General features: G+C 46.7%; 1 protein-coding gene across 11 annotated transcripts in view; it reads left to right on the top strand.

The window, feature by feature from the left end:
* Positions 1 to 8,929: 8,929 nt before the first annotated feature.
* Positions 8,930 to 22,776, top strand: part of AAK1 (AP2 associated kinase 1) — an 85,000-nt gene continuing 71,153 nt past the window's right edge. For 5 of the 11 annotated variants that reach the window (XM_075174576.1, XM_075174575.1, XM_075174573.1 and 2 more), the window contains exons 1-2: positions 8,937 to 9,170; positions 9,299 to 9,630. In XM_075174576.1, the coding sequence (XP_075030677.1) occupies positions 9,468 to 9,630 (163 nt within the window). In that variant the 5' untranslated portion in view covers positions 8,937 to 9,170; positions 9,299 to 9,467. Of the gene's footprint in view, positions 9,171 to 9,298; positions 9,631 to 22,776 lie in introns of all 11 variants that reach the window. The other 6 variants (XM_075174568.1, XM_075174569.1, XM_075174565.1 and 3 more) reach the window with 5 other exon arrangements.

The following is a 22,776-nucleotide window of genomic DNA, read 5'->3' as shown; positions in this document are numbered from 1 at the left end:
AGGGAGCATGTCTGTGCAGCTGGCTTATTATAGCTCCCACTGCAGCTCAGTCTCCCGAAACCAACCCCACAGAGGCCAGCATCTGCTCACTCCCTGCTGATGTGGGGGGACACTGAACGGAGGGTAACAGAAAAACAGGGTTCAAGCCACAAGCACTCTCCTTTTCCATTGCAGAGTCTCTTTCCTTGCAAAATCTGGCACTTTACCCCAAGGATTCAGTGTGGACCAGTACATATTATCAACAGTCACTAAGGAGAAACTCTTCTCTTTCCTACATCTGTTAAAATTTCCATTCTCATCCCTTCCTCTCACGTCAGCTGTCTCCTGCTCTGGGCCCATACCCACTCATTTTAATCCACCAGCAGGAGAACTGCTGTGTTTCTCCATCTTATGTTGCCTCTGATTTTTTTAGCCTGTGTATTTTCAGAAGCTTCGTTCTTCTGTTGGCTTTCTAGCCTCTTCAGCCCCGAGGACTGGATGGCTCTGACAGTGAAGTCAATGGTATATGCAACAGTAATTATTTAAGACCTTAAGTTATTCATCTTCTTTGGAAGTTATTTGTCCTTTAAATATTGCACCAATCCTGCCATTTATGATTTGCATAATTTAACCTTTTCTTTCCCCCTGGGAGAAGCTCCAAGTAGGGAGGAATACTTGAAGATGCAAAGTGTTTGTGTGGATGTTTTTGGCCCTCCAGAATTAGTCATGTAAGTGTAGTCCATTCGGAAGCCAGATCCTGACCCAACACACATCCCAGTTCCCTATAATCTTGGCTGGTTATGGATGCTGGCTCCCTAGCCATCTGATTCAGACAATCACAATTATTTGGACCAGAAAGGAAAAAAAATACAAAGTACAAAAGCTTCTGACCATGCTGAGAATTAGCCGAGCTTCTCTGGAAGGTGGATGGAAGGACAGGGGATTTAGGGCAATGGTTATCTGCGCCCTGTTGTACCTTGCTACGGGAGCTGCTCCCTTCAGGAAAGCGAGGCGTTATTGCTCTAGGAGAAGATTCCTATCTAAGGCTCAGGAGACAAAGCTTTGCCTCTCCAGAAACCCTTCGTCTAGGGTCTGCTCAGCATGTTGTCTTCATCTCTTAAAGGATGGAAAGGCTATGGCTATCCTTGAGTATCTCCAGCCTGAAGCCCTGTCTAGCATAGCGTTGCTGTCCTCACATCAGAAGAGGGACACTAACGGACAAGCCCACGGTTCCTATCAGTGTGCTAAGTGACAAAGTACATTGCTTTTCTTTTCACTGGTATTTCCTGTTTGTCCCATCGATCATTTTAACCCCCCCCTGTTATAAAGCTCTCCAAATACCCAGACTTTACTCGGTCGCATACCTGCTCTGTATTCCCACTCCATCCTGCTGCTCTTCCTTCTCTACAAAAGACGTAATAAAAATTAAAGGTCACAGAAAGACAGGGCAGTGTGCATTAAGTAAATAGATTGAGCTCGAGCCGCCAGCCTGTTAAGCAGGAGGTGTTTATTCTAGGCCCCACAACGAGAAGAGAGCTGAATCTCTCGGGAAATGGCAGCATTTGTGTTTTTGCCCTATGGACCTGGCCTTTTAAATTTGCACCTTGAAGAGTAGAGGAGCCTGGTGCTGGAAGGAGAGATTTTCGGTGTGTCATTTGATTAGGAGGCACCTACCTTTAGCTTTAGAGAAACAGCCTCACCTCATTCACTGGGTTCCAAATCCTGGCACTAACGAAGTCATTAGCCAATCTCCCACAGACTTAAGTGGGGGCCAGAATTTGGGTCTTTGGGGATTATGCAGGTGTTTTCAGGAAGTTCATAAGGGAATGCTCATTTTTATACCTGAGCACCAGCAGTTTGCATTCGGCAGCCCCTGAAAATGGGGTTGTTCAGCTGTTGCACAAGCGCTGTCAGAGCTGTGTTGCAATGCTGTAGCTCGGTTAGACTGCTGTCTCCATAGCAGCGGGTAGCTGAGGTTAGGGTGGAGGCTGAAAACCAGCGCTTGTTTTTCTAAAGAAATGTGCAAGAGGGTAAAGAATTCTCACATTCTACACATTAATCACAAAGTTAACTGCAGATATTAGGACTCGCCGCAGAGATGTAGGAGTTCTTTTGATGCTTAGAGCAAGAATGTCTCCTTACCTCCAGCTCAGCACTGTATAAGATGAAATGTCCATCTCCGCAAAGCAGAGGTAGCCTTGGTATAGAACAGTGGTGTTTTGGGGAAGACTCCAGGAAGAGCCAGCCTAAAGCTCTTCTTCTATTCTTTGAGCAAAGCCCTTTTAACACGAAGCAAGGAAGGAAGGTGACAAACAGACTCGCAGAAATAGCTAAGCAGTGTTTATCTGAGGTGGGAAGACTGAAATATTCCAATTCATGTAAGAAATGAAAGTGTTCTTAGCCCTTCATTACTTACCATAACCATTAGAAACACTGTTTTTACAGTCAGTATTACCAGGGGAATGTGCAGCACTCCGCCTCTTAGCAATCCAGACAGGACTTTACAAAGCCCTGAGTGTAGCGTACCAGTACCGCTATGCAAGTCAAGGGCTCTCTGGGTAGACCCGGGATGATTACGTGAACATACGTGTCACATAAGGCCAAGAAGGAACAGGGGAGCAAAACTGATTTGAGAAAATCCCTCTAACCTAAAGTGCATTTAAAACAAGAGACCACTTAGACATGGTGGTCTACCTGCCTTAGAAAATAAACTGTAAGGGGAGACAGGAATGAGCAGCCATATGAAAAAGCCAGGAGTCAAACTCCCCATTTCAAGCGTGCTTCAATTACAAAATTTTTAAGACAGGGATGCTTGCGTGTTCTGCAGGCAGGCACGCAAGAGGAGATCCTGGATGCTATTACAATTTATAACCGTGACAACTATAAGAGTGTGTCAGGTGCTACCACTCGCAGTGCTTGCCACGCTGCTGTCCCACAGCATATGCCGTGTTGACACTGTCTCAGAGATACCCACACACTCTGCCTTTCTCTTACAGAGAAACTTAAGGCTGCACTTGGCCATGAGCCCAGTCTACTGTTTTCTTTTATTAACTAAAGCTACAAACAGCAGGGAAGGCAAACAGTCCTGGGCCATTGGTTGACAGCTTCATCGGCTGCCTGTGTTCATGAATGCCATCCAAAGGGGGACCGGAGTCAGCAAGCACCTCTAGAGCGGGGTTGGGGGCTAGGCACTGTGGAGTGCCATTTTTCTCTTCAAAAGAGCCTCTTGCAGTCATACAAGTTGTTGCTTGCTTTTGATCCTAGTTGCTTGTGTTGTTTCACCTTCCACTGGTTCAAACTGCATCCAAAGCGGCGTGGCCAGCAGGTCGAGGGAAGGGATCCTGCCCCTCTGCTCTGCTCTGGTGAGACCCCCCCTGCAGTGCTGCGTCCAGCTCTGGCGTCCTCAGCACAAGACAGACATGGACCTGTTGGAGCGGGTCCACAGGAGGCCACGAAAATGATCAGGGGGTGGAACACCTCTCCTATGAGGAAAGGCTGAGAGAGTTGGGGGTGTTCAGCCTGGAGAAGAGAAGGCTTCGGGGAGACCATATTGTGGCCTTTCAGTACTTAAAGGGAGCTTATAAGAATGATGAGGACAAACTTTTTAGCAGGGCCTGTTGCGACAGGGCAAGGGGAAATGGTTTTAAACTAAAAGAAGGTAGATTTAGACTAGCTATAAGGAAGAAATTTTTTACAATGAGGTGAAACCCTGGCACAGGTTGCCCAGAGAAGTGGTAGGTGCCCCATCCCTGGAAACATTCAAGGTCAGGTTGGACGGGGCTCTGAGCAACCTGATCGAGTTGTAGATGTCCCTGCCCACGGCACAGGGGTTGGACTGGGTGGGCTTTAAAGGTCCCTTCCAACCCAAACTATTCTATGATTCTATGAAACTGAACTGGGGAAAACAGGCCAGCTTTAACATCCCGGCAGAGCTTAAGGCACAGGCTGTGGCAGAAGACGCACAGGAGTCTTAACATGATCTACGTTGCCTGGCCTTGATAAGCCATTCCCTTTACTTGCTGGGAAGACATCACCTCATGTGGGCTGCAGTGCAATCAGGATTACACTGCTTGTCGTGGTATAGCCTATTTACATTAAGGACAAGAGATGGGCTAGACACTACAACTGCATTCACATTACAGTTTGTACAAATATAACAACTTTGTCTCAGACAAACCCCCACTATCACAACTAATTTATATAATTTAAGCCTCAGGCCCTAGGGCATTTGCCAGCTCCATGGGGAGACATTCAGGGAAACTCCTAATGCCCCTGTGGAAGCTTTATATTATTTGTGGTACAAACCTAAATCCTCCTTCCCCAACGCTGCAGGCTATGAACTGCTACCCCATTGCTTCCAGCAGCCTTAAATGCATTATCAAACCTAAATTTCATTTAATGGGCTTAATGAATGTTTACTTCAATTAGCATACATATAGTTCTGAAGAGGAAATGAGTAGCTTTCATTTTTTCTTCTTAATTAATATCTGCCTCTATGTAGCTTTATCTTACTTAGCTGCTCTGTAATTTGGCTAGAACCCAGCTCTAGGGGATGAAAACAGAGCTATGACTGCCCAGCTAAGGGGGACTAAGGCACACATGTATTTATTCCTTCATTGAAATATGATAGAAACTCACTGGCTGATGAAGTGCTTGGTGTGGGGAAAACACATTAAGCATCTTAACATGATATAGCTAGTGTTTAAAAACAGGGCTGCTCCACAAGAGAAAACAAGCAAGGAGCAAAGGATGCCGACAGCACTGCAGGTAAGCATGCAAACAGGACCCAGTCCTAGCACGCCTAAAGAGAGTTAGGGGCAGTAACCAGCTTTGTCAACCACCCAGCCATCACGAGGCAAAGCAACTTCCACAATCTACCCAGGAAACCAAGTTAGAAACAGCACTACTTACAGCACAAGTCCAGAGCTCACCCAACAAAGTCAAAAGACAGAACCACAGCTAGGACTACCCTACAACTGCTTCAAAGAAAGAGGGAGCCTCCTTGGGCTGCGCTTAAATGGAGATCACGGTCGACGAGCAAAGGTTGCTGGGCAGAGGCCCAGGTGAGACTGCTTGGGGCAATGAAAGCCCCGAGGGTACTCTCAGGACCCTCACACTTGAAACACAGCTGATAAATCCCTCGTCAGCGAGAACCCAATCTGCAAATTTCTCTTAATGTGATGATACCTGCTTTAAACAGTAGCATGTATTTGTAGGGCAAAGTCATGCTCCTTGAGAAACATGGCTCTTTTTGACTTGGTGGTCAATCCTATTGATGTACGCAGTATCAATCCAGCCTATGCATAGTATTGCATCAAAAATGCATGAGCCTACAGATCTCAATCAGGTCAATTAATTCCATGTGTGCCTACTATATATACGTAGGCCATCAGTACCATTACCATTGATGGAAGATCTTGGCTTCTAGCTGTAGGAAGGGTAGCCATTGCCAGAGCTAGTGAGTATATCTTACAAGGGCAAACAGAAGCATGTAAGAGGCAGAAACTTCTGGTTTTTAAAGAGGTAAAATACAGATATGAGTTTTGGTGTCTTCTTTTTGCTCTTCCGCAGAGCTCTGAACCTAGCCAAATTACTAACTGCATGATAACATGCTTGAGAGTTAACTTTTTCTTGGGCATGGTAAAGAAAAGTGATGGTTTTTCTGGTCATACTAGTGGTGTTTGTGGGCCACGACTATGCACTTAAAAGAAATCCTTGGATTCCAGAAAACATGGGCAGAAAGAGAGATGGATAGAATAGTAGCTCTAATACCCTTTAGCAAGTGAGAAGCTTGACAGAAATTTTTGCAGTAAATGTGTGTGGTTAAGGGATCATCCTTATCAAGATTAAAATAACTGGATGAGACGATTTAATTATTATGCACGGAATACAGGAACATAGGACCATCACTTTGTTTCCCCTGGGTAGTTTTGTCAGAAAGCTGTGCAGGCTTTTCTACCTTGTTGCCACTTCTCGAAATGTCCAGAAGAGGTCAGTGTGCCCTCGCTTTTAGATTACTCGCATGAAACCTTTCCAAACGTATGTTTTTATTTAGAAAATGCTGAGCTGTCTGGAAAGTTTGATCAAGAGGGATGCAGCTGTATTAATGTGCTTCTTCCTGGGGATTTGAGTGCATTTTTTTAGCAGTATAGGGGAATCAGGGAGACAATATGCAGGCAAACAGCTCTGCTGACCACATCATCAGGACTCGAATATTTTAAACCTAGCGTCACGGTATTTTAACAGCTAAAATTTGGTGTTTAGGATTGACAGTATTAGTCAGACTGAGGTTTCTCTCTGCAGTGGGACAAATCTATGGGCACCCTGGAGTTGCTCCAGGCTAACACTGGAGAAGTACTAGACCATGTCTCTGCCGGCAATCACTGATTAGCTTTTTCACTTAAAGCCTTCAGGCTCTGTTCTCTCTGATCCCTGTGAAGGTCACTGGGATTGCAGCAGTGCCACCGAGCCTCGTGCCTTCTGGAGTAAAGAATATCATCAGCATCTGCAACCAAGAATTGGCTTCTGCTGTGCTTTTGCTCCCCAAAATGGTCACCGACAGAGTTTGTGTGCGTGTGGGCAGAACATCAGGGCCCCATAGTTGTACGTGGGTCTGACGCTCATCTGCATTATTCCTCAGCGCTCCCAGGTACCTTTAAAAAAAGTACTTCTCGGTGCCTAGTTAGGATGTTCATCAGTGCATCTGCAAGCTCTCTGCATGACAGTAGGCTTTATCTTCTTTAGTTGGAAATGAGTCATTTCCCTGTACTGTACAGAGATGCCCAATTTCCTTGGAAATTGTTCAGTTCTGCAGAGTCCCCAGAAATCACTGATTACAGGACTGTCTTTTTGCACTGGGTGTTTTACCTCAGTCTTAATTGGATGCCTGGGGATGTTTCACAGGTTAGAGTAATTAAAAAAAAAAAAAAATGGATAGAAGCAACTGAGAACCCAGTTCATACTGAAGGGCAAGTGAACCTTCTGTATGGACCATTGGCAACTCATCGTATAGCCCCAAACCACAGCCGAGCAAGGTTTAATGAAGATTAAAGCCTGTTAAATGAAAAAGGACTGCTTTCACACTTGTGTTAGCTGACTGGCTGAAATGATTGCAGTTCCAGCCGTGTAGACTTAGGGTGTCTTGTACATGGTGCTTGGAATTGAGGTGCAGATAGGAGCCACTCTGCAGCGCCCTACAAACTATGGGTGAATGACGGCGGTCAAGGAGGACTTTGAGGTCTGCAGGGTGGGCTTTTAGACCCTTACCTACAAGAACTGCTGAGAACAAGGATGATGGAAGAAGTGTAGCATTAACTGTAATGAAGAGGCACAGTGGCTCAGCAGAAAAGGAACTGTACAGCAATGCACTTTTAGATCTGTGTATCCAACGTGCTAAATACTATCACCAGCAATTTTACTTGCTTATTCTGAGGGCCATATGCATCTTAAAAGTCTTCAGACATCGGGGGAAAAGCAATCAGGTCTGTTTACAACATGCTGATCCAGTCTTGTTGGCATTACTGGAAGCCCGTGCCCAAAAGTCAGCCCATTCAAGCAAGGTAGTGACGCAGGAAAAAGAAAAAGAGCTGTGCACAGGGTAAACGTTTTTGCCATCCCACAGTAACCAGGGCCTGCCTAGCCTACCCGCTTGGGACAGGAGCTCGTCAGCAGGATGGCTGTCGTTATTACCATAATACAGGAAATAATAGTCATCGGGAAAACGCGAGCGTGCTCTGGTTTCCTCTTCTGCCCCAGCCGGGGGGGAGGACGGAGAGCGGTGCTGTCGTGGAGGCATTCCTCTGGCAGCCGCGCGCCCCTCGGGGTTTTGTATTCTGGGTGGCGGGCTGGGAAAACCAATTTTTGCCGTTTTTAATGTTTCCCTCTGCTGTTTGAAATCCCAGCTCTGACCTTCCCCGTTAACGCATGTGGAAAGGAGAAGAGCCAGCTGCTGCGGATGCCGTAGGCTGGAAAAATCTCCCGATTTCTGAGAAAAAAGGCTGAAAAGAACCCAAAGTGCGTTTAAAGGAAATTTCACAAGATTCGAGCTAAACTAAACTTCTCTGAAGGGCTTTGGGCTCTTCGGATGAGCCACGTTGCTGCTTATGAGCATCTTGCTGCAAGCTGCCTGAGGTACTGGAGCGGGGAGGAGAAAGATGTTATTTTAATACTAAATTTAAGGTGCAGGCTTTTCAAAACCAGCTGCTAGGTTTAAAGCACATCTCTAGTTTATTTTTAGTTTTATTTGAGACTCTCGAACCAGGCGCTAGCAGGGCCTGTGTGAAGACAAGCCTTGTACTTCAGGTCAAGCCCAAGATGTCACAGCAGGGGACTTTTATTATTATGACAGGAAAATATCAAGTTTAAGCGCACTATTTCGAAAATTAATGTAAACAGCTGTCGCCAGGCGAGGCGTGGGCCGCGGCTCCTCGCTGACAGGATTTCTGCGCCCATCCAGCCCAGCGAGGAGAAGAAGTGGGCCCGGGCACCTTCCCCTCTCCCTCGACCCATCGGGGACCCCATCCCCGCCGGCCGAGCTGAGGGGAAGCCTCCGCACCGGGGTCTCTCCCCACAGCCCCCTCACGGCCCCGCCAAAACATCGCCCCCTGCCCGCGGCCCCCCCCCCAGGCCTGGCGGAGCCGCGCTGCATGCCGGGAGTTGTAGTCCCCACCACGGCGGCGCGGCCCCCACCGCCACTACCGCTTGGCGAACGGGAACTACCGCTCCCAGGGTGCCGCGCGGCGGGGCCGCCATTCCGCCTATTCCCCCCTCCCTCCCCCGCGGCGCAAAAGGGGCATTCGCCCCTCCGCCGCGCTGTGGGGCGGGGGGTGACGGCCGCGCTCCCGGGTGGCTCCGCCGGCGGGGCGGACATCCTGGGGCGGCGGGGTCGGGCCGAGCCCTCCGGGCTGGCGGAGGCGCGGGGGCGGTGCTCCCGCCGGCAGCCGGGACTTCCTGTGACAGCCCATTTCCTGGTCGGATGGGGCCGGCGGGGGGCGGTGGCGGCGGCGGCGGCGGGGTCGGTCCCTGACGGGCTCGGTGGCCGCCGGGAGCTCCGCCAGGCAGCGATGCGGGCCCCGGGCCCTGCCGGCAGGCGGCCCCCGCCGTGACCCGCCGCGGGCAGCCGGTGGGGCTGCGGCAGGCCGGCCCTGGGCGCCGCTGTGGGGTGCATGGAGGCACCCCCCGACCGCAGAGAGGTACCGGGCGGGGGGCCCTGTCAGGGGCCCTGTCAGTCAGGGCTCCCCTGAGGGGGCTGCAGTGGCCCAGGCCGCGCTGTGGGGGTAACCGCCTTTCCCCTCCCGTTATCCCCCCTGTGGTTTTGCAGGTGTGAATCCCCCGGAGGACAGCGCGCCTGCTCTGCTTGGCCCCACAAGGCGAGCGGCCCCGGGTCCCCCTCGCCGGCCTCGGCCGGGCCGCAGGAGGAACAAGGAGGGGGTTTGGGACCTTAAAAATAGCATCGCCCCCATAATCCGGCAGCTGCCGCCTCCTGAGAAATGAAGAAGTTTTTCGACTCTCGTCGGGAGCAGGGTGGCTCTGGCCCTGGATCGGGCACCAGTGGCGGTGGCGGCGGCAGCGGTGGCCCGGGCAGCGGGTACATCGGCAGGGTGTTCAGCATCGGCCGGTACCAGGTGACGGTGGACGAGGTGCTGGCGGAAGGTAAGACCCCAGTGCCTTTTGCAGAGCGCTCTGCCTTTGCTTCTTTTCCCTCCCCCTTTCCCTCACAAAGCTGGAAAGGGAGGCTTTGGCCTTTCCCGTGCACTCTGCCTCCCCCTGTATCCCTAGCTCCCCTAATATTTTATTGTCCTTGACAGATTTGCAATCCGGTGGCATCTGCATGCTGACATTTCTGGTCTTCCCATGTGTAAACGCAGTGTGGGTTTGCTGGATTTGGTTTGGTTTTGGTTTTTTTTAAATACTTTAGAAATTGAGGGGATTACAGAAGTTAATTGTTTCCCACCTTCCCTAAACTGGGAGTTTAAAAAAAAAAAAAAAGCCAAAACCAAAATTGTCAAATCTTTTAGTGCAGAACAAGGCACTGTAAGTAAAGAAAGTGGTGGTCTTCACTCTAACTTTCTCCAGCCAGTTGCCTCCTTTCCTACCTTAAGCAGAGAGGAATAAAACACTGGAGTGAATTCCTTGTAGATATGTCATGCACACAGGTAGGCTGAGTAGAGCTAGCTGTGATCTGGGATGAGGGATTTCTGCTGGGGAAGCGGTAGTCCCAATTGCATTTTTTTTCAAAACAAATAAAGAACTAAAAATGAACAGTAGGGGTTATAAAACTCTTTATGTGTGCAGTGCAGCAAGCTGCCGGTGGTATTTTTTTAATTGTAACCAGCACTGCTGCTTTAACTATCATTTTACATTTCATTTGTTTGGGCTGTAAGGAACCTTATGAATGGCTCTGGCTGGTAACCTTAGCCTCGACCTTCAGAGAGATGTTGGCCTCCTTAGACCTGCTCCTGGTCTGTCTCCTGCGCAGCATCCTTTGCAATTTCAGTCAAAACAGTGTTTTGTTTTGATCTTGTAATTGCGAAGGAGAAGGTAGCTGCTGTACGAGAGCTGAGTGGGAGGACCTGTGTTGCCTTTTACAGAAAGAACCCTAAAACGGAAAAGGGACTCTCTGTACGCTGTGTGCGTTCCGGTTTGTAAAAAGTCACCACAACGTATAAGAAAATAGATCTGTGACCATCTTTCAGACATGGTTTCTGATATGTTCTGCTGCATGCTGAGCTAAGAGGAGCACCAAAACCAGTCCTTCAACTAGTGACTACAGTGATTTTTTTTTTTTTTTTTTTTTTTCCCCCTGACTTGAAATTTGCAATATAGGTTTGCCTTGGCTGATATTTCCAAGGCCCTTTTGGACCTAGGAGCTTAGGAACTGTATGAGCTAAACCTGAGAAGCTGTCACAGTCTTTTTTTTAATGCAAGCTGGCCTCATCCTGGTAACACGGGAAAACAGAGGCTTTTTTTGCTGATGAATAATCTGTTGGCAGGGTCTGCCCCGGTGCTGACAGCACCGGGAAGCGAGCCTGTGTGTCACTGGGCTCTCTCCTGCTTGGCAGGCCTAAGCTACAGCCACCAAAGGTGCGGGGTGGTAGCCCGGATTGCGCAGGAGAAGTGCCTCCCCTCTGTACCTCGCTATCCTGGAGGAACTGTGGCTTGTGAGGGCTTTTCCCTGGTTTCTTGGCTGGCCTCTGGGATGGAGCATGGCCTAGGGTTGGCTACAACTCTTAGATCTGCACGCATAGGCCAAGCGAGGGGCAGCAAGCCTGTAAAAGAGGTGCTATGTTCTCTTCCTGACCACGCTATAAGGCAAAGGAAGTTCTTTTGGTGAAATGTGCAGGCATTTTCCTCACAGTTAGACTCCTGGTGTGGGCAGTCTGAAATCCCTCGCTGTGGTGAGTGAAGTCTCCGAGGGGACAAAAGCAAGGTGACTTGTAGGTTTGCAGGTTGTTGCCTTTTGACGGGAATAGAGGGGTGAAAATGCCATTTCCTTTATAGGAAAGGTAGGTCATCTGGGCAGTCAACGTGGGTCAGCAGTGCTGCGGCTTTGCATACTTCTGGCCTTTTGGTGTAGCTGCGTGTGCTCCCCAAGTGCTGGTAAACAGCATTTTCTCACTGACTCAGCTGGAGACCTGGGGAGCTCTCAGCAACCTGGTCCCTGCACTACTGACGTCTGAATCTCGGCTGGAAAACTTTTTTGTGTCTGCAGAGAATTTTAGTGGTTCAGCAGTGTTGGAAAGGCAACTTGTGAAGTCTTGGCTATTTCTGCTAAAAGGAAAAGTCCCCTGGGAAGCACTTTGGAGGAGGAGGAGTATCCTGTCTGGGAAGGAAACATCTCTCATCCCCGTTGCTTTAGAAGGGAGAGGAGAGGCCTGTGTTTTGGTGCAGCATGTGAAGCCTAGAAAATAAATGAGATGTAAAAGTGGCTTAAAAGAAAGAATCTCTGAAATGATGATGGATGGTGTGTGGGGGACTTGAGTTGCAAGCCTGAGGAACTGGTTGAACCAGAACTTTTGGAATTAAAAGTGTTGGGATTTACCCCTATCTGTCAAAGCTGTGACTGGTCACCCTCAATTCTGCTGAGCAACCCTGCTGAAGATGACTGCTCCCTGGCCCGGGATGGGAGTCCTTAATGCAGGCGTTGTGAAGTGTGCCAGATGGCAGATGTCTCCACGTGCTCGCAGTCTCTTGCGTACATCCCCCAAAATATCCACTGCGGTTAGGTACACCCCCCACCCCATTAAATATAGTTGTGTCTGGATACTCACTTTCCTGGGCGGGGAGGAACATTCCTTCCTTTTGGAAGGAAGTAGATGGGAATAATATAGAAAGAACTTGAATGGTTGTTTGTCCGTGGTGTTATAATACCGGTGAATCAGTATTTTTTTTACAAACAGTATCTTGCAATAGGTGATTCTCTGAGTTGAGTCTTTGTAGTTGTCTTGCTCTAATCCATATAACAGCACAAATAATCTCTTGAAAAATTCCCCTCAAAGTTTGCATGAGGATTAACTGCTGTGGGAGGTCAGCACTGCTGGCCTTGGAGTTCTGCAAGGCCAGGGTTAAAGTCGGTGGCGTCAGCGTAGTGCTCCAGTATGGGCTGAGGGGGCTTGTTACTGCCTTTAAGGTGACTGGTGTTCCATGGAGCTGAGGTGAATGCCCAGGAGGCATTTGAGTGTGTGGGTGAGTCAGGCTACTACCTTACTGTTTTATTTATGAAAAGAAACCAAAACAGCGTGACCGAATTGGATACTGCTTTTTGTTTCTGCCTGTGTGTAGGGGGGGAAAAAACCCCAACAACCCACCCCAAAAACCCACACTGGAGCTTTAAGGAGGATGGTGTTTCTGTGACGAGGACCAGCGCAGCAGAAACATTTAAAAGGATCTTGCCAGAAATCAGAAATTTGCTAAGGAGTTTGTGGGATGTGCATGTGTGGCAGAGCACCACAAGCCACATGTACTCCTCTGAGCTAAAACAAACAAGGTGGGGATTGCCCCAGTGTCCGGTTTTCAAGGGGCTATGTTTTGTGTTACTCTGTGTACCTGCAAGGTCGTAAGAGAGTGCTGAATTGATCCAAGGTGCCTAAGCGATGATGGGGTGCGTGTTCGACCTAGGATTTTGTTTGTCTTGGTCTGCTTCTAGCAAAAGATACAGGCTGCGTTTCTTCAGGTCTGTGAAAAGTCACTTTTTCAATTAGTAGTATTTCTCTGAAGGTGCTACTTGTAGTCTTTTGCACTTAAAATGTGTAAGTTAGGGGATTCAGGTTTAATAATTGTCAGATATTTCACTGAAGTTTTTTCAGATACATGCCTGTGTGTGCGCTGCTACCTAATGTATATTTCAAAGCATTTAATGCTAGACATTGTAAACCAATGCAAAATCAGCTCAAATTTGCCAGCTATATTTTTTACTCCGTTTTGAAAAAACAGACATTGTGAGAGGATTTCATCATGGTTTTCTTTAGCAGACCTGCAGGCCAACGTGTGTATGAAGAGCTTGGTAAGGCTGTGAATGCGCAACCTGTGCCTCATAGGGGAAGGTGGCCCCCCTGAGCTGCCTAAATTGGGCTAATTGCAGAGGACTTCTGCTGACCCCTGCCAGGCTTACCTCCAGCACTGCCTTTCCCCGGAGCGTGCAGCACCGTAACCTGAAGTCACTGTAATCCTTTAAAATTACACATGAGCTGCTTCTGAAATAACTTCACTTTAAAACAAGCCCCATCTGAGGTAAATTTTGCAGATTTACATGATTCTTAACCCAATTCCAGTGTGGTTGGGTTCAAGACATCATTTTGAAGTGTATTTTGTCAGTTATGGCCTTCTAGCTTCTGCCAAGTGCCAGCTGGTAATCAGCTGACCAGTGACATTTGGATTAGGAATTAAACTATTTCTCCTCTTGGAAAGGGGCATGTGATTTTTTTTTTTTTTTTTTTTTCCTTCCCCATTGCTTTTCCTGTGTACCTTGTGAGGCAGGGCGCGTACACTGCGCTCTGCACTGTGTTTTAGCAGTCTGGTTTTTTGAGTGTACAAGCCAGGCAAACTGGTGAAGAATCCCAAGTGAGCTATTGGGTAAATATCAAGGTATCCCAAGTGCTTTGGTGCTTTTAGCAGCACAGATTCTGCTGGGGCAGATGTAGATGTAATCAGGAAGGAAAGGAAGGTGTTAGTGGATTTAACTGTGTAAGAAGTTGTAGAGCCCAGAGACTCGCATTATCTAGCCTCACTTGTAAGTTTATGCACCATGTCAGAGACTGGTCTGGGGTTGTACCCGGGGGTGGCTGGTTTCTTACGTAACAGCTGTATTAGCTAAAAGCATATCTAATGGCAGCGTTAGTCCAGTGCAGTCATGGGAGGACGAGTTTTCTCAGGAAAGAGCCTTCCATGTTAAAACAGTTTCTAATTCAAGCAGTCCTGCAACATGAAGTAGTCAATTACTTAGTATAAGAAAGTTTAGTTTTGGGGATCTGGCTGGGGAAAATACAGGTTTAACTATCCAACTTGGGTCTTCCAGAAGCGTGCTGGTAGTTATACATTAACAGGCTATTAACCTCTGGTTGCGACACCAGCAATGACATTTTGGATCTAAGGAGAACATGTACTGCCATGATGTTTTTATTGTGTCATGGGCCTTCTCCCCTTTGTACAGGAGCTCATCGCCAGTTGAAGAGAGCAGGTGGTAGGTTATAAATGTGCTGAAGACAAGCTGGAATCCATTTTGGGTTTAGCACTTGCTGCCTTCCAAGCTCACCCACCTGCATTAATCATGGCTAATAAGGGGTCAGAACTGACTAGGTGCTGCACACTTGCATTGAGACTGGAAGCTGCTTGCTTTGAAGGTGACTTTTTTCAGTGAAAATAGTAATTTGGACAGACTGAGACTGTGCCCGTTGGAACAGCAGCTTGCCAGCTGCAGGACTTGCTGCTGCTCTTCTGGAAAGTCACAACCAATTTGCCTTCATTTGTACTAAGTAAGTGTTTACTCGTGTTTCACATGTGGAAGGAGACAGGAAGTCTCTGAGGAGAAACATGCCATAAGCAAACTCGGTTTACGGAGGAGTTCTCTTTTGATAACGAGAGGTAACTGAATAAATAAGTTTCCCAGGAAAGGATGCCTTCTTTCTTGGATGGAGGGAAGCACAGGATGTCCTTGTGGCGGTATCGTTTTGGAAACATACCTCCTTAAATCAGATACTGGCTGCTGTACTTTTTTGAATGTGGGAACAATACTGACAGTGATTTACAAGGAAAAGATTTGGAAAGGCTTAAGTGAAACACAGTTGCAAGGTAATTCTCTCTCATTTGTGGCTTTTTATCATTACGGAAGCTTTCCTTTTCTCCTTTTGTGGGAGGTCCGGGAATTGCCGCTAAATGAAATGAAGGTTATTGTTAGCTGCCTACAGTATGATGCAGTAGAGTGAAAGCAGAGGAGAGCTGCTGCAGCTCCTCAAAGTGAGGAGCTCTTGCTACCCTGTTGCCAGAGTATCTGAGCCCTGGCACAGTCTATGAAAAATGTCTTTCCGTTCCTTTCAGGGCTGCTGGGAAATAATATACTGAGATATGAAGGTGAAGCAATGCAGAGTATGTGTGGCCAAGTCAGGAACTGATCTCTGGCCTTCCAGATTGAGTGCTTTAATTGCAGTCTGTGCTTTCTCTCAAATGCTGCCTCTGTGTGTTTTAAATGGGCGTGCTCTTGGCACACATGTGATTTGGGCATAAATTTACGCTTGCTCTGTGGCAGAACCCATGCTGACATCAGGACCCCGGGCCATGTGTCACAGGATTGGATTAAAGACTTTTTTGGAACAAGATGCTCATAGCATCTGGTTTGCTTCATGATTCTGCAGAAACAAATTACGTACCGGTGACGGGTGATCTCATAGATTAAAAATAAAAAAAGCCATCAGCAACTGAGTTCCTCGAGCAGAGACTTTGCGTGCATATACATCCACCCCACAGCTGAGCTGGAAGCTAGCTGGTGCTGTGATGAGGACAGGTAGATCTGATCTTCATTCATTCACTGTTAGGAACATGCTGGTTTTACTTCCTATTTAGTGTTCGTAGGGCTGTAATAGGGAGGTGACCCCAAAATGTGCCTGTGTGAACTTAAAAAAGCAATCTGGCATGCTGTTCTCGAGGGTGTGAGAGTAAAATACATGGTCTTGTGAAGCTATCTAAGTGCACAGCTGTTATTCAGATGAAATCTTGGCTTGTATCTCCTTTACTTCTGTAAGCTAAATGATGCTTGCAAGGTTGACAAGTTGCTGCACAACTCTAATGGCAGCAGTAAAATAAACTTGAAGAAGCGCAGAATGCTCCATGAGAAGCACGATGTGGCCTGCTTCGTGTGGGCTTTCCCTGAACATCAGTTTCTGTCCAAAGCACCATAGCAAGCAAGATGAACCCTTGGTTTGATGTGGTATACCTGTTTTTGTGACTTTCCTGCTATCCTGGATTGCGTGTGGAAGCTATTCAGATGTCACGGGAGTGAGAGTGATGTAAAACTCAGACTTTCAAAGTGTTTTAAAATACTTAAAATGAACACAAATAATCAGTGCCGATGTGAGAGGAGCACAGAAGTGCAGACCTATTGCTTTATGTGCCTTCTCTGTGCGACCTACCTGCTAAGTCAGTGATACTTTAGTTACCTGTCGTGAGCCTCTGAAGGATTAATTGCTTCTGACTTGTGAAGCGCTTCAGAAATAAAGACCTTCTCTCCAGCGTTTAGCTGCTGCTTCGGAGGAGTGAGCTGGATCGATAGGAAATCCCTGCCTTATGACTGCAGTGTGTTCACATGAAGATATTTGTGGCTGCTGTTGACCCTTGGGCTCTGGTCTAATAACTCTCTTTATGACCTTTGGCAAGAAGTATCTAATACCAGAGGATATGCAAGTGATTGGTGGCATGAAAGAAATGGTGAAATTCTGAAAGTATCCTTTTAAGTTAGGAGAAGGATCTGTGAAAGCATGTGTGTGTGTATACTCACGCGCCGACACACCTGCCTTTCTTTTTTAGTTGGATGTTGTAGCACCTCTCGTTAGGCAGGCATATGCGTGGTGTGCAGAGTGTAGATGAATAATAAGGAATAGCCAGCCCTCTGGGATTCAGCACAAAAAAGGCAGGAGACGTTGGCTGGAGGGAAGAGGCAGTGCCATGTCTCTTTGGGGAGAGAGTTGGGGTAAGGGCGGGAGATAAGCACGGATGGCTCAGTGGCTGGGATGGAAAGGTTCTTCCTTCGTGGGATCCCTGCTGCTTTGACTAGAGTTCTGCAAATGTCCCATTAGGCAACTTACACACTTGAGAGGTACCTGCTAAACTCATCCGACTTCTCTGTGCCTTAGTTCCCCCTTGCAGTGCAGGTAGTGTCAGCAGGATGCTTGTAACCGTGTTGGGGAGCAGGTGATGTGGACGCCAGCTGATGTGCACTGAATATTCCTGGGAACTTCAGCAAGTGCTGCTTGCAACGTTGAGTGTGTTCTGACTTAAGCTCTTTGGTGGCTGCATATTCATTACAGCCCTTTTACAAGTCAGTGAATGTAAGATGACACAAGAAGCCAGCCCAGTTACGACTGGTAAGATCCTGCTGGTTCTTATGTTCTTTTTTTTTTTATTGGTTATGTTTGTAAGGAAATAAAAAAATGCATGGAAGAGCACTGATGTGTGGATTGTGGGGTGGGAAGGGGTGAAGGAGGGACAGTATGGCAGAGAGAAAGGGAAAGGGCAGTACAGACTTGGGTCAGGCTCCGTCCTGGGGTGCCTTGTGTACATATTTCTGGCAAGAAAAATTCTGCTGAAAGTCAGAGCCTTTCTTTTGGCCTTTACCTGTTGCTTTTGAGTTAGAAGATGTACTTACAGGTACGTGAATATGAGTTTACCTTTCTGTTTCTATACCGATTACCAGTTGTAGTTTGAACTGTTGTGCTGTCCCCGCTCCTCAGCGAACACAAAGACCCCTGTGTACTCGGTGTCATACAACTTGTGGTTCTGTGCGTGGTTGTTCCCCTTCCCCTCTCTGCAAAGTAGACAGACAGACGGTGGAGGAAAGGCTTATCAAATTATTTTACAAATGAGAAACTGAAGCCCATGAAGATGTCGCAATTTGATAAGGGCCATGTAGGAAAGCAGTGACAAAGCCTTGTATTAAATGCAAATGTAACTCCTTGTCTGGTGTTTTAACCACAGTGTCATTAATATTCATGTCACCATAGTATTGAGGAACTTTTATGATGGACCAGGGCCCTGTGTCACATAACGCAAACACAGAACAAAGACTGTCCGTACTCCTGGGAGATGCCTGGCTGCCCTTGCCTGTGCCTGCTGAGGCTCAGCATTTGCGTTCGGTACCAACACATGCTCGTGTGCTGCTGCCTTAAGAGACATATTTGGAAATACGCATCGCTAGGTGCAAGCAGCTGTAATCTTACAGCTGATCATGACATGATAATTAACAAACAGTATCTTCTGATGATCTGATGTTATTCAGAGACCACATGAAACACACAAACTCAACCTTGCTCACACAGCGTTCAACAGAACATGTGACAGGATTAAACATGTATTGGATTTTTTTAAAATTAAAATGATGCTATTTTTGGAGTGGGCCAGATGGTGGTTTTCTACCTTTTGCTTTTGTTTTAAACTTAACAACATAAGAAGCACTTATGTCGAAGCTTTTTCTGCTACCGAGCAGGCTAGAAATGCATGTGTTGGTATATTAAGTTGGGATTCTCAAGCAGTTATATAAGTTCATTTGAGCTGATGAATTAAATCCCTAATAATTATGGGGCTTGGAGAGTAACAGTCACAAGACTGCAGGTTCTGGACCCCTGCAACCCTTTCCTGTTTCTGGACATCTGACAAATGAACAGACAGGCATATGCCTATTCATATTTCTCTCCTTCCTCACCTGTGTGTATGTGGAAAAACTCAAAGCCCTGCTTTATGTAGGGCTGATTTTTTTTTTTTTTTTCCAAATTTATTTTATTTTTCCCTGCGCTGAATGATGGATATTGTGTGCTCCTGACTGTACCCAGTCGTTTGAGTTCCCTGAGAGCTGCCTGGTGGGGTAGTAGATACCTCTCTCCATGCTTGGCATGTACGGAGGAGTTGAAAAGTTCATTGCTGTCTGCAGGTTTGATTAGCATATCCTCTTCTAGAGGAATATTATGTAGCTCTTAAGTTGTGTTTTCCTGTTACTCAGTGAGATGGCACTTCTGTGGCTCAAGAGTATACCTGTAGTTATATGGGAGACCTGAAAACGTTGAAATCTGGATTCCTGGGTTTAAGCAGAAGGAACCTGTTTGACACAAACCTCCATACACTGTTGTGAAGCTCTTTTAGTATCGTGTTAGCTGTAAGCTCGAGCTTTTCCTAGAATGTATTTTGGGGTTTGTCTTGTGTTTTCCATGCTGCTTTGCTCACTAGGGATGTCTGGGTGCTACCATAGTAATCAAAATTCCTAAATGTCTAACTTGTCTGTTGCCATGAGCTCTCTTTGGATCCTTGCATAATCGCTTCCCAAATGGAGTTTGCTGTTACCATAGCACTTAAGGTCTCCAGTAAGCCTGCTCTGGCTGGCCCTTGCAAGCAAGTCCAGTTAAAAACCAGTCCCAGCCTTGGCCAGCTTAGCCTTGCTTTCTCCTTCCTCCCCACCTCCAGCTACAACCTGCTCTCTGCCTTTTCTGTCCTCTCCTGTCGACGTGATTCACCGCTTCCTTGCCTTTCCAGTGAAGCTTTTCGGCTGCATGTAGTTGCTGCAGCTTCTTGCTGGCTTTGCAGTTCCAGTCATGTTCGCTCAAAAACAGTCATGCTCCGCAGCATGTTTATGCCATTGCTAATTTCACTTGGAGATGAACGAGGTCTCAGATGCTATTAGCAGCTGCTTGGAATAATAGCAGCTGAAATGTGCTTTTTAGAGGGCTGACTGATAACTAAACAAATGATTTTTTTTTTTTTAAGCTGCGAGTTATTCATGACCCATTAATTTTTTTTTTTTTTTTTACTCTTAGAGTGGAAGTTCAAGGACTAAAATTGTCACAATAGCGAGGGACTGAATCTGCTTTGCCAAGTAATGTAGTTGGAGGCAGTGTATCTTGCTGCATAGCAAAAAAGCACTGCTCCATCAGCTTCGGGTTTCCAAGTCTGCCTGTCAGGGAGGAATCGAGTGGACGCACAAGACTGTAAAGCGGAGCACATGCCTAGCAAATCTACCCATGTGAACATCTAAACATGCTTCCTGCTGTGAGGGCCAGTACAGTTCCATAGCCTTTAGTGGATTGCTATTTGTTTTGAAATTGCTGTCACAAATACTCTGAGACTTTAATACCCCTAAATTAAGGTGTCCAGGCTGTGTTCTGACTGTGTTCTTGGAGGATGGGTAGTGTGACAAGCTATTGCTGCCCGTGGACTAGAGCTTTTGAAAAGGGAATGCCGAGTTAACGCACGGGATGAATCTTGCCCACTGATTATTTTAGGCTTCTAATATGCTGTTGCATGGCAGAGATTAATTTCCTTTCCTTCCCTCCGGCTCTTTTCTCCACTCCTTTCTCTGCTATATTGTGATTTACAGCTTCCTTTTCTGACGTTCTCCATGGAACTGGCTGGGAGTTGAAGGGGTATCATCTGGGGGAGATCAGTGGCTCTTAAAGATCTGTAATGAGACAGGGTCCTGAAAAATGCAAAGAAATGAAGCTAAACAGCTTTAAATCAGACCTATCAAAATAAAACCCGGAGAAGTGAAGAAGAGGCAGTTAAGCTTTTTCCATCTCGTCATTGCAGTGAAAATGCCTGTGACTGTATAAATATTTTGTTTGCAATATTGCTGTTTGCAGTTGTGAGCATCATAGCTAATAAACTAAATGTTCACCAAAAAAAACCCGCAACAATCCCTAGCCAACCACTCTTGTTGTCCTAAAATTAGAAGAGGTAAAGACCGTGTTTCTGTTCTGTGTTGAGTGACGTTTCTGGTTGTATTATTTTGCACAATTTAGGCACTCGTGGCCACGACTGCCACACTAACATTAACTATGACGTCCTGCCTATTTAAAAAGTGCCTAGAAGAGGGTGGAGCCTGTAAATCTAAATCTGTCTTGTCATGGCCTAGATATTGCAGCAATGACACTAAGCGAGGGCCCTATAATTATGTTGGTAATATTGGATAATCACATTAGGATTCTCAGCTATGGTAAATCTGCGTAGGGCTAACTATGTCCCTGCTTTACTCCTGCGGAGAATCTGACTCATGAGCTCTACGTGAGCTTGAGTCTTTGTTTTACCTGGGGAGAAGTCCTTTGCTCTGTTAGATATGCTAGATGCTCTATTAAAGTTTGTCTGGTGGTATTTAAAGACTAGAGCTTAAGCAGTGCTACATCTGGGGCTGTGAGAGCTACTGCTTTCTTGAGCTGGTAGTGAGAGGAGTTTCGAAAAGCAGGGCTTCGCCTGCACATCTTGGGCTTTTTTGCAGTACTGGATGCAGATCTTTGCCTTGACGGTGTGTGTTGTCTAATGGATGCGCATGACTCTGGAGATATCATTGTAGGTGGTTGGTTTTGGTGTTTTTCCTTTTTTTCTTTCCCTCCTCCCACTAAATCAGTTGTGCAGCAGTTGCATTTTGTATCCGGCACAAAGCTGACACGGATTCTGGGCTTTCCGTGCCCAGCGAACTTGCTCAGCATGAAGCTGCCTAACAGATTGTTGCTGGCCGGCCATGGAGGCTCCTCTCCTTTTAAGCCAATAGAACATACAAACTGCATTGCTCATAGGTGCAAATTTACCTTGTGGAGACCAAATTCTTTCCAGATCAAATGTGAGCTGCGTGGAGAATTTCTTGCTGCTTAAAATGGTTATAATTGGTGGAAGAGTGCAGAGCCTCACGCCTAAACCTTGAGACCTCCGGAGCTGTAGGGCTGCATGTGTAATTCTCTCTGCCACAGGCTGTCTGTGTGAAATGGAGGATTGAATGTGAGTTTATGACCTGCTCTGCTCAGAGCTGGTATTGGTATGAATGTGAACCGGGTGAACCCAGAATCTGCCTTGATTTCCCAACGCTGCTTTCCTCTGGCAGTGGGACCAAACTTGTGAAGCCCCAGCCTTTGCTAGGAGAAAGCGAGTTGTGTACAGTCCTTGCGTGCTCTGCAAGGAAGGAAGGTGGGTTGGTGATTTTATGGGGCTGCTGCCCAGCAAAGTTTAAATATTCTTCAAGAGTCTGTCCTATGCCAGGAGGATGCTATCCCTGGATAGCTTAACACACAACCTGTGTCCATGTTCCTCATATAGTTTCTTCAGTTAAAGTATTACTAGAAATATTTATAAACTGAGAAGCTGCATTTCCTGTAAATTCAGTTTAACTCGGAGCTCTCTTGACTTTTTACAGTTGTGTCACTGTTACAATCTTCTTTTGAGTATGGTCACTATTAAATTCCTGATCTTGTTGCAAAAATACCTGCTTAGCTAACTTTCCATCTGCTTAATATCTCATTTGGGGAGATGCAGGTTGCAGCTGATTCTCCTGACATTTGTGCCTGTTTCAGGTTTCCCGTCTTGAAATACTAGGTGTCCTTTATGCCTTATCTAGGTGCTAAATACTTTCCCTGCAGTTCTGAAGCTCTGATTCGTTCCTGCAGCCACTTAAAATGGTCAGAACATGGACGAAATTTGAGTGATTGTGACCATTGCTACTTACAAAGACAAAGCTCTTTCAGCTGGAGTTAGTGGTTTGCTTTTTTTTCCTTTGCCCTCAAGATAACTCTTAAATGTTCAGACTATTTAATTGGTGGTTGATGTTTCAAGATCTGATTTGAT

Source organism: Calonectris borealis, chromosome 27 (assembly GCF_964195595.1).
Source record: "Calonectris borealis chromosome 27, bCalBor7.hap1.2, whole genome shotgun sequence".
Taxonomy (NCBI): Eukaryota; Metazoa; Chordata; class Aves; order Procellariiformes; family Procellariidae; genus Calonectris; species Calonectris borealis.
This window is presented reverse-complemented; position numbering and strand designations above follow the sequence as displayed.